This window comes from Heptranchias perlo, chromosome 12 (assembly GCF_035084215.1).
Source record: "Heptranchias perlo isolate sHepPer1 chromosome 12, sHepPer1.hap1, whole genome shotgun sequence".
In the NCBI taxonomy this organism is placed as follows: Eukaryota; Metazoa; Chordata; class Chondrichthyes; order Hexanchiformes; family Hexanchidae; genus Heptranchias; species Heptranchias perlo.
In genome coordinates this window covers 46273750-46286460 of record NC_090336.1, presented here as the reverse complement: position 1 = coordinate 46286460, position 12711 = coordinate 46273750, and the positions used below count along the sequence as shown (strand labels likewise).

Sequence of the window (12711 nt, the reverse complement as noted above, 5' to 3'; positions counted from 1 at the left end):
AAAGTGTATTTAACAGCTGTTATTTAATTTGTGTGAGCATAGATAGGCTTCATTATAATGTGATAACCTGAGAAAAGAATTATTTAACATCTTGTAATATGTCACAGAAAATATTGTAACTTAATCAAACTGACTAAAAGGTTTGCACTCTGTTGCTGAAAGTTAAAACGTCAAAAAAGCTGAAAATGTGTGATGTGATGAGGAACTATGCACCTAATGAATTACTATAATGGGGGATTTTAACTGCCAGCTTGTTTCCGGTGGGAAACCGCTGCAGTCGGTTAGATTCCCTCCCGCCGGCACGTCCATGGCAAAATGAGGCCCTGGCAATTTTAATCTCTGGGCCTTATTAACATGCTGTTGGCCGACTTCCGGCCCGGAATGGAGGAGGAGGAAGGGGCTGTAGTCCAACGGGAATTTGGGCCGTCCACCGGCAATCAGTTAAGTACGGGGACCAAGGTTCCATGGGGGTGGAGGGGGAACTCTCGCGGTACACGAGAGGTGGTCTGCAGCTAGGGAGGCCTAGACTTTTCTTGTGCGACCCAGAGGAGCACTCTTGTTCATCCTGGCCTCACAAGGGAAAGTAAAAAAAACTTACCTTGATAAAATTACGTTTCTTCTCACTTGACTTTAGTTGGCAGGAAAACTGCAGCGACTTAGGTCAGAGTTAAAATCGCGGTCAGGGCCTGATGAGATCGTCAGACCCCAACCTACATGTTTAAAGATGGACCATGCCAGTTTCAGATGGGTGCCTTTGCCACCTGCTCAGAAGAGCAGGTTAAAATGGAAGACGGTGGGAATAATGTTACTTTGAATAATTCAAGACATTGTAGCTCAGATTAAACATAAAATATAAAATAATTCAGCATAATTACATTTATACTGAAACAACATTTTAAAAAAATCAGCTCACAATAATGATTCAGCATCAACTCATTTTCATTTAAATTGGCCTGTTTGTGCAAACTATGCCATTAATGCCATCATAAAACATGTCAAATATGTACACGTATATGTCTCAAATTCGAAACACGGCTAAGTAGTCAGTCAAGATTTCATAGAATTATAGAATGATATAGCACAGAAGGAGGCCATTCTGCCCTTTGTGCCTGTGCCTGCTCTTTGAAAGAGCTATCCAATTAGTCCCACTCCCCTGCTCTTTCACCATAGCCCTGTAAATTTTCCCCCTTCAAGTATTTATCCAAGTTCTTTTGAAAGTTATTATTGAAACGTAATTTCACCACCCTTTCAGGCAGTGCATTCCAGATCATGACAACTCGCTGCATAATTTTTTTTTCCTCATGTCACCTCTGGTTCTTTTGCCAATTACCTTAAATCTGTGTCCTCTGGTTAACGACCCTTCTGCCACTGGAAACAGCTTCTCTTTATATACGCTATCAAAACCCTTCATGATTTTGGACATTTCTATCATAGGAACATAGGAACAGGAGTAGGCCATTTAGCCCCTTGAGCCTGTTCTGCCATTAAATGAGATCATGGCTGATGTGTGACCTAACTCCATATACCTGCCTTAGCCCCATATCCCTTGATATCTTTGGTTAACAAAAATCTATCAATCTTAGTTTAAAATTAACAATTGAGCTAGCATCAACTGCCATTTGCGGAAGAGAGTTCCAAACTTCTACCACCCTTTGTGCGTACAAGTGTTTCCTAACTTCAGTCCTGAAAGTCCTGGATCTAGTTTTTAGGCTATGTCCCCTAGGGGTCAATTTTCGGATGGCCAAACGGGTGCCTTTGTGGCGGGGGGGCTCCTAAAATTGGGGATTCCCGGAGCGAGTCCGGAGCCCGGCCCCAACCTGCCTACTTCCAGGTTCCCCAATGAAGCGAATCGGTGCACGAGCAGCCCCCGCATGCGGGACTCCCACCAGCAATCAAAGCCGGAGGGATCCCACTTAAGATCATTATCTGGGTACTTGAGGTCGTTTACAGACCTCATTAGTTGGAGATTTTAGGAGGATTCGGATTTTGGACTACCCAGAGTGTGTTTCCCATGCTGGGGGAAACACTCCCTGTTCAAACAGACGTGTTGCAGCCAGCAGCCAGTGGCAGCTGCAAAGGTCCATTTAACAGGTACGGGGTAAACCCTCATTCATTGCAGCAGGGCACTCTGTCACCTCAGACAAAGTTTTGCCTGCCACACCGTTCTCACCACACTCTAAATTATTACATCATACCCTAAACTCTGCTGTCCAAACACATTTACCTACTTTGTGGACCCCCTCACACTCACACCGTCAGGATGGGGTGGGGGGTGGGCGGTTTCCATTTCCGCATTCATCACTCCATTGGAGGACGAGCAACATCACCAGCCTCCCCAGGCATGCCGTCCACCTCCGCCACGTGGAGCTACACAACACAGTGCTGCGCAACAGGCACCTGCACAAAGAAGTCGTGCAACTACACATACACCCACTGTAGGGTGACCCAATGGGTGGCATCAAGGGTGTTCATGGAGAAAGGGTATTATTGCACAAGCCAGTCAAGAATGGCCAAGACGTGGCAGTAGTGGTGACAGTATAATATGTAGTGTGAGTTGATCAGAAATCAAATATAAGTAAAAACCATGACAAACCCTCAAACACCCTTGTGCATCCCCTCCATGCTCACGACATGTTTGCCTTATGCTTCCTACTACACATACGTGATGCATGCCCTGTGGCTGCAGCACAGATAGTGACAGGTTGGGCGAGGCTGACTGTGGAAGAGATGCATGACAGTGTGAGTATGAGACAGAGCAATGAGATTGTATGAGGATTGGGTTGAGTGGTAGTGGTGGGATGAGTACTGGCGAGGTGAGTAAGTGCAGGTAAGATGAGGATGAGCTTTGAGTGGGTGTGAGGAGTGATGTGATAGAGTAGTGTTGGCAGTGCAGAAGGAGATGTGGGGTGGGGGCGGTGATGTGGCAGACGGAATGTAGGGGAATGAGTAAGAGTACTCACTTTGGCTGAGCTGGTTAGGTCATTGCAGCGCCTCCTGTACTGTATGCAGGTGTGTATATGTTGGTGGTGCTGGCAACCTCCTCTGCCACCTCGAGCCAGGCCTTCATGGTGGCAGAGACATGCCACTTCCTCCCATCTGCCGGGGAGAAGATCTCTGTCCTCCCCCTCCTCCTCACTCTATCCAGTAAGATCTGGAATGAGGCATCATTAAACTTGGGAGCAGCCTTCCCCCTGGGCTGCTTCATGCTGTAATTTTGGTTCCTTTCTGCAGCATCAGTCAGTGGAGGATTGCCCCTTTAAATAGGGCTCCTCCAGCTGACAGCCTATGATGCGGGTGCGCAGTCCGCCCGCTGCACAGCTTTCCAACGGGAAACCCGGAAGCCAAGGTAAGTGGCTTTAATTTGCTTACGATCATGTGGGGAATCCACCGATTTTACTGGGTGGGTTACCGACCCACCCAGTTGACACCCCACTGGCGACCCGCCTCCCTCCTAATATCGGGCCCCTAGACTCCCCAACCAGCGGAAATAGTTTCTCTCTATCTACCCTATCAGTTCCCCTTAATATTTTGAAAACTTCAATCAAATCACCCCTTAATCTTCTAAATTCCAGGGAATACAACCCTTGTTTGTGTAATGTCTCCTCGTAATTAAACCCTTGGAGTCCAGGTATCATTCTAGTAAATCTACACTGCACTCCCTCCAAGGCCAATATAACCTTCCTAAGGTGTGGGGCCCAGAACTGAACACAGTACTTCAGGTGTGGTCTAACCAGGGCTTTGTATAGCTGCAGCATAACTTCTATTCCTTGTATTCAAGCCCTCTAAATATCAAAACTCCCCTTAACCTTCTCTGCTCTAAGGAGAACAGAGATTAGATTTTTTAAAATATATAAATATTACAAAAATATCACATTCAAAAAAATGTTTCAGTGATTTATTTTGTTAACATAGTTCTGCTTTTCAATTGCCATGAACACCCAGAAATAACACAGCCTAATGTTGCAGTTACTCTGCGACTTTCACATCAATGTAAAATGGTTTCAGATGCATTTCAATGCAGAAATGACAGTGTAACTTGAATATGTGCCAGATGATAGTATAAGTAGGGATGGTGATCTGACCCCTGAGCCTACTAAAATGAGAGTTGTGAAACCGTCTTTAATAGATAGTTTCGCAGTGAGTGCTCCAGCAACTCCATTTAGGTGTGAACCCAAATTAAAACGTATCCAGATGGTCCACTGTACCTCCCAGGGACTTCTTAAACATATTTTTCAATCACTTTAATGTTAGGAGAAAGTGTATGTTCCTGCTGCCCTCTCCTAACATTAAATATTAGCCACTAGGGGAGCAGTATTCAGAATACATGTGCAGAATTTCTTTATTATTAAGCAGAGTTCAAGGTGCAGTCAGCAGTACAACTACATTAGTTCTCATAGCTACCAGTTCATCACCAGAGTGACAACTGCACTGCACGGAATCAGCAAAGCAAAGAGAATTATTATTATAAAATACACTGCATTTGTTGGGCTGGCTAGGTGATTTTTCTACTTTCAGTTAACCTATGACTTTTTAATGAAGTTTTCGGATTTTACATATGGCAGATAAAACCATTGCTTTATCACTGGCATTAAATATACTTTGGGGGGTATTTGTAACAGCCGTTTCTGTAGATTTACTGTGTATCTTGTATTTTCTAGTTGGTTGATTTTAAATTAATTAAATCACCAGGTAGACCACAGGAAAATAAGTACAGTGGCTTTAAAAAAAATCACAACTCTAACTAATCTTTACAAAATGGTGTGTAAAATGATGTACAATACAATCATATTATTTAACTCACTGTCCATGGCTTTTTAATTTGATTTACATTGAATTTTTAAAAAATATTAGCAGATATCACACAGTGATGCTCACAAATTGTTTTGAACCTGGAGCATGCTTGTGATGTTTAGTTGCTAACTTGGCCCATGCCTTTAAGGCCACTACTATAAATTAGCAAAATTCAGATAATTGTAGCTACTTATAAACTGTTGAGGTCAATCACAGGACAGATGTAGTTTCCTGTAAATTTCCAGCTCCAGGTCAATAACAGTTTTCTTTTGTTTTACATCCATAATAAAGTGTGAGATTCAGTGTGTAATATCTCATGCATGACAGACGGATACTAGATATGAAACTTTGGATTAGCTGTGGTGTTGCTCAAGGTAAGTTGAATGATATGTTCATTTTATAAAGACATGAGCATTATGCCATGAAATGCACAATGTATTATTCTGCTACGGTGGATCTGTGTCTTTTTAAGGAAAAATCTAATTGTCAAGTAAACAGAGGCTCAAGGCAATCAGAGTTTAATTGTTATTTGGTCAGGGTATTTTGCAAATCACTCAAAAACATTCCACATTTTGAGACTGGTTTGGTCTCTAACCATATGTGAAGTCTTGATTGTGACTTCTGGAGGGGTACATAGAATCACATAGAAATTACAACATGGAGACAGGCCGTTCAGCCCTACTAGTCCATGTTGCTGTTTATCTTCCGCATGAACAGTAGTCCTAATTTCATGTGCCCGCTCAGTTCCCCGTCTCTTTATTCCCCTTTTCTTCAACCACCTATCTACTTATTCTTAAATGTTGGTTGTCTCTGCTTCAGTCAAAACTCTGGTAGTACATTCCGCAACCTCACAACTCTTATGTTTAAAAAAAGTTTCTTCTGCTACCCAAATCTCTTACATTTAATGTTATATCTATGTCACCTTGTTCTAGACCCCTCAACCACTAGAAGCAGTCCATTTCTATCTACTCTGTCCTGTTCCTCCATAATTTTAAATACCTTTATCAAATCACATCGTAATCTCCTATGTTCTAATGTAAACAGCCCTAATAAGCCTTTCTTCATATCTGTATTTCCTCATACCAGGCAGAATCCTAGTGAATCTACGCTGTACCCTCTCTACTGACTCAACATCCTTAGAATCATAGAATCAAAGAAATTTACGGCGCAGAAGGAGGCCATTCGGCCCATCGTGTTTGTGTCCGTCGAGAAACAGCAATCCAGCCTAATCCTACTTTCCAGCTCTTGGTCTGTAGCCTTGTAAGTTACGGCACTTCTAGTTCATGTCCAAGTACTTTTTAAATGCGATGAAGGTTTCCACCTCTACTACCCTTTCAGGCAATGAGTTCCAGACCCCCACCGCCCTCTAGGTGAAAAAATTTCTCCTCAACTCCCAGCTAATCCTTCTACCAATTAAATTTATGCCCCCTGGTTATTGACCTCTCTGCTAAGGGAAATAGGTCCTTCCTATCCACAGTATCTAGGCCCTCATAATTTTATACACCTCAATTAAATCTCCCTTCAGCCTCCTCTGTTCCAAAGAAAAAAACCCAGCCTATCCAATCTTTCCTCATGGGATCTTTCTTCATATAGCGTGGAGCCCAAAACTGCATGAAGTATTCCAATTGTGGTCTTACATAGATTCAACCTTACATCTCGACTTTTATATTCTATATTTCTTGCCGTGTGAGAATGGTTCATAGCCCTCTCAACAATAACTTTTATAGTCTTTCTTGAAATATCAGATTGCTTCACAAGTGTTATCTGCAGCAAACAGTACTGCCAACTTTTACTTACTTCCAGCACAGCTGTATGCGTCTACTTTTTTGAAGCCAGTTGGACAAGCACAGGTGTAGTTGGTACCACTGGGAAGGCAGAGGTGGCTGCATCCTCCGTTGTTGGCCCCACAGCGATTTCTCCCTGCTCAAATAGCAAAAAGCACAACACACAACATAAATATCACCAACATACAATTAGTATTTCCAAAATGAGTCAGCATTTACAATGGGAAAGGGTCATAGTGGCTATGGTCACTTGTTGCAATCAGGAGATTATCGAAGGCAATATAGTCTTTTCCCGATAACTCAGGATTGTAATTTTGCACTAAAATATATGAATTAGCCGATAATTCAAATTAAACATACATATAATAGAGCAAAGTGGGAAATTTAGTACTGAAAAAATTTAAATTATCCAATAATTAGAATTAAGCAACCTTGAATTAAGAGGAGCATGGTGGCAGTAATTTATTTGGCCCAGGAATTTCCTGAAAAATTGCACCATAGTAATGTGGCATTTACGGCATACGGCATTATTCTAACGCAAAGGTCGCAGGAAATTATGGCATAAATGATTTATGCCAGTTTTTATACCACACCAAAATTTCCTGAGCCACCTGCGCCATTCCGCCAAGACCTTCACCCAAACAGTTAAAAGTTAATTAGAATAGCTCTGCATGTCACCCCCTCCCCCATTCAAAACAGAGGCGATGGCAAATTTCCTTGATTTGCATTAGTTTTCTTGCCGCTTGCAGATCCGCTGATAAAGAAAGGTGCACACACACCTCAGTCATTGAGACTGAAACTGTCAAGCTTGGAACCTGCTGACGTGAATGGGAAATGGAAGTGGCTGCAGAACCATCTTTCTGGGCTGCAATATTACGGGAGGCTATGGCTAATGTTCTCCCACTCTGCCTGCCGATAACTAATGAATCATTGCAAACACTGCTCCCTTCGCTGAGCCAAAGACATAGCAAAGATCAGCAAAATATTTGAAGTTCAAGCAATGAGATTGTGTTGTTCCGGGGTAATAAATAAACATCCATAAAACACCAGAGAGTCAGTTTCACCAACTGGTGTATGTCTATCAGTCCTCTTAGAGTTCGAACTAAAACTTACTTCGGAGAACTTCACTTACAAAATGGCCATTCTGTTTCAGCTTTAGATTTCAATAGACCTTAAAGCTGAAATGAAACGTGCAATTACTCAATGAAAATAAAAACAAAACAGATGAAATGCAGCACCAGCAAACCTCAACATTCTGACTTTTCTTCTCTATAATTGTAAAAAGTGAAGCAGTTTAATGAAAATTACAATCCAAAGTATCTTTTTTTTAATTAAACCTGCCGATCAATTTGTTCAGTTTCTAGTGTGAACTCATAGATTCTGGTTCTGCTTTAGTATAATTCTGCACATGTGATTTTTAAAAAATCAAGTCCATTTGGAGAAAAATGAAGATGGCCGTCATCGGTTCTCTTCTATTCTTCGTTTCTGGGCTACAGTATTTGAAAATTGATTAAAAATAAATTCGAAAGCAAATCAGTCCCATACAACAAAGTAACAAAACTAAATCCCTTTATTGGCCATTGGCTGTGCCACTTTGGATTCGCCACTCTTCTCGCGGTAGCATATTCAAATCAATGTTCCAGTGAATTTTGGTGTAAATTCGCCATTGGAGGATTGGGGCGTACAATGGTCTAGCTGATAGCATTTGTCGTCAATATCGCCGGGGTAGGAAATTTCAAAATTGTGAAGGGTTTAGATAATGTAAATGAAGAGAAACTGCTCCCATTGACGGAAGGGTCGAGAACCGGAGGGCACAGATTTAAGATAATTGGCAAAAGAACCAAAGGCGACATGAGGAAAAACTTTTTTACGCAGTGAGTAGTTATGATCTGAAATGCGCTGCTTGAAAGGGTGGTGGAAACAGAGTCAATCGTGGCTTTCAAAAAAGAACTGGATAAATAGTTGAAGGAAAAAAATTTGCAGGGCTATGGGAAAAGAACGGGGGACTGGGACTAACTGGATTGCTCTTATAAACAGCTGGCATGGGCTCGATGGGCCGAATGGCCTCCTCCTGTGCTGAAACCAATCTATGATTCTGGGCCTTTATACTTTTGTCCAGAGCATACGGTTCACAAAAAAAATCTATCCAGTAGGTGGCACTATCCACCTGTCACACCTACTACAGTGCAATTGGAATTTTCCATTTGTAACTATGTCTAAAATAGAACTAGATATTCTCAGTTTAAACCAATCTGATTGAAAACTGCAGATATATCACCACAACAGGCCTACTGCAAATACTGCAAAAAGCCAAATCATTCTGTAAATTATGACAATGTTGCTTAAAAAATCCAGACTATAGCCATTTTTAACTCACAACAATTTAGCAGTGTGACTGTGAAACCATGCAACTCCACTCAGGGATTGGTCTGGCTGCTGTGGTTGTTTCAGATAGTGCTGCCCAGCTCTCAGTATTGTCACTAACAGGTGGCCAAATCTTGCAAATGGAGAAAATAGAACTGTCATACATAATGGGTTATGGTGCCACAGCCAGGGTCAAAAAATACTTTGAGGTTACTGGTCCTATACCAACATGCATAAAAACTAATGGCCTTATTTTCAGTTACTGGATATGGTACTGTAATCAAAAGAAAAAAGCAGCACAAACTTCAAGTTGTGATTGCTCCCCTAGCAGGTTCTGGACCTGGGACAAATGGTATATTTGACCAGTGTGGTACATGGGCAGATGCACAGAATGTCATCAGGAGCAATAAGAAATGTTAATATCTTTAACCTGTGCATCCTTGATCCAGTCCACATGACACCCACACCATTCAAGTAAAATGCTGCATTCATTGGACATCAGGGGACACAGCTGGCCCCAATAATATAGCTGAGATTATCTCTGACGACAGGTCATCAACCTGAAATATTAACTCTGTTTCTTTCTCCACATATGCTGCCTGACTTGCTTAGTATTTCCAGCATTTTCTGTTTTTATTTCAGATTTCCAGCATCCGCAGTATTTGCTTTTGATTGAGAGATTATATCTAGTTCATCAGAGCCTGTTTTATTACAAATCCATCTTGGTGGTCTGACAAGAAAAACTTTGTGTCTCAGCAAGCAATAGAAGGATATTTTGATAATCTTAATAGGCACGATTGGTATAATCTCACGTTTTGGGAGGCCACAGCTGCACAGAAATAGAAAGAGAAAATCTGATCATACTTCAGCACTATTTAGCACCCTTTAAGCTAAGTTAAATCTCACCTCCTTATGTACTTTCCATAATTACAATTTTATTTGTGTAATTCAGGCACTGAAGTAATTAATTACTAGTCTAGAATCATTTTCATGTCAATCACTAGTAATAGCGGTCTCACTTAGGCAAAATTAATTATTGCGGCATTACTGCGCAGATTGTGATTTTTAAAACCAGGCCAAAATGACTCTCAACCGCAGGAATGAAAATGAATTGTGTTTGGTTAGTACAACTGTGGTAATTCCCCCTCGAATTTTTGAAGTGGTTTTTATTTAAGTTCCATGCACTTGCCTCAAAAATGTTGCTTTAGCTGGACACCAGAATATTACAAAGTACCCAATTGATCAGTATTGGCCCTTTAATAGGATTTTTACAAAGTCCTATTAATTGGCCAATACTTTAATAGGATCTTGTAAAACTGAATATGGCCACAATATAACATCATTACTGAGAATGTTTTTAAATGTATTTGTTCTCATGATTTGGGCGACTGTCAAGTCTACATTTATTGTCTATCTTTAGTTGCCCTGAGAAAGTGGTCTTCTCCAACAACTGCAGTCCTTGTGGAGATGGTCTCCCACAATGGAAACAGAGATTGTGGCACAAGTATCTCCTAATGGTACCCCCTAACCTATTGATTACATTTCCTAGTATCCAATCCCACTATTTTATCACATCCCGCTATTGTTCTAGACCACTAATTCTCTGCTCTATCACATCTCCCGGTGGAGTCCTATTCTACTAATTCTCTATTCTATCACATCTTCTGGTTGTTCCCTACCCCACTAATTCTCTCATTCTATCTTGGGGGTCATTTCTCCACTTGTAGTATTAGCAGCATTAATGGTGCTTGAAAAAGGTATTGATTGCAGACAGTAGTAATTTGTGGCCTACACTCTTCTTCGGGCCATCAATTGCCGCATGCTACCTCTATTGATAGTGTGAAAAACAGAGGCACTGGGCAGCCTGCTCCTAGCTGTTTGACATCATTTGATTGGCACCAATGAGTTACGGTAGCAGCCACTGCATTCGGAGTGGTTCTGAGCAAAGGTCTTGCTGCTATGGCTGCACGAAGACAGAAGAAAGCACAATTTATACCGAACTCAGTTATTCAGTGCCCTCCCCCCCCACGCCCGCCCTAGATTTCACCACCCACAAAGGCTTGCCACAAGCATGAATGGCAGTAAATGGCCTGCAGGAAGAACACTGTCTCAAACTCCCTCTGTACCCACAAGGGCTGTCAAAAGAAAATCTGGAGATTTAAGAAGAAACAACTGCTAGTGATTGAGGTTTTCCCGGTATCCTGTGCCATGTATCGCTATTTAGACAGTCATTACAATCTTTTTTCCTGTGCTGATGCCCTGTGCTATTTCATGTGTTAGGAACATGTTTCTCAGAACAATACATGTGTTAATGTGATCTTTTAAACTGACTATAAACAATACAAGGTATACAATTTGTTGCAAAGGATTTTCTCAACTCACTGCACGTTTCAATGGGCACTTAACTTCAACTTGCAAATTTGTCACTATGGAGGGATGTTTGAAGGGGCTTTATTAGCATCAGAAATATTGTATTGTACTAAACCACACTTTGAAGTACACTTCATACAATGATCATAATGGAGAAAACATATATCACATGTGCAATACTAGTGCAAAAGTATTATGAGCAGCATCCCATTATATTTGTCAACAGGCCTATTTGGCTTACAATACTCTTATATCAGATGCAACACCCATAAAGAGGGGCCGCTCTTTGCCAATGAAGATCACGTGCTGACCTTTATTGGCAAAGGACTAATCTTGAAATAGGAGCTGCAGAAATAAGGCTACCAGAAACAACTATAGGTGTGTGCATGTGCTGCTTTGGTGTCCATGAAAAATGTAATATCTCTTATCAACATTGAAGTGTATGTAGTAAGTGCAACAAATGTCATGCAATGCCAGCATGAGCATTGCACTTTTTTTCCCATAACTCCTTTGCTTTCATCTGTTCGAAGCAGAGGTGAAGACACAAAACATATAGTCGAGAGGGAGGAGAATGAACCCTCGACAGCATCAAGTTCAGCAACATTGAGCAGCATACTATGAGTACGGACCCCAAGCTGAAGAGGAAAAGGACATTAGTGCAGCACATTGTGCATGCAATGATCTAGTGGATTCACCAAAGTGCCCTATAAGAACAGTCTGTTGCCTCGCCCAATCCTTTGAGACCCAGGGTTGGGAATCCTGATGCAGATTTATAGGAACAAAAGATGCTGGACTATATAGAAGTTCAAAGGCTATTGAGTTTTATGGAGCCAAATATATCGGAAAGTTCTTGGTGATATGAGGAGTGCCTCACCCACATGTCGAACAAAATAAGAAAGCTGATTAGCAGTGTAGATGATTGGCTCAGCCAACTGTACTCAGACATTCAACAACTAGTAGTACATATGGCTGCAGCTGCACCTTCCACAATGTCTGACTGTTGAGCTGCAGTGCAGGGCAGACCACCAGCACAAATTCATTTAGATGCAGAACTCAAGAAAGCTATCTTGAGTGGCTTAAACTCTATGAACAAAACATTGGTGCAGGCCCTCAGGGAGGAATTTCAGGAGTTTGTCCAGCTGCATGGATTTTAGCAGATATGCATTGGAGCACTTTCCAATCAAGTAGCCTTACATATACAAAGTCGTGCCAGTGCATAGATAGGTCTGATCAGCACTCCTGTTAGTGGGAATCCTCTATTGTGATGAAGCGCAGCTACAATGACAGAGTCACAATCCTCTGATACCATTCAAGATATTCATCTTACAAAAATGCCTTTGTTTTAACTCACTGTTATTAAGCTCATATGTCTTTGTGTTCTGAGGCACTATCTGTATAGTTA

General features: G+C 41.5%; 1 protein-coding gene across 1 annotated transcript in view; it reads right to left on the bottom strand.

The window, feature by feature from the left end:
* Positions 1-12711, bottom strand: part of lrp4 (low density lipoprotein receptor-related protein 4) — a 108896-nt gene that overhangs the window by 60699 nt on the left and 35486 nt on the right. Inside the window, exon 7 of the mRNA XM_067994059.1 lies at positions 6589-6714. Within this exon, the coding sequence (XP_067850160.1) occupies positions 6589-6714 (126 nt within the window). The remainder of the gene's footprint in view (positions 1-6588; positions 6715-12711) is intronic.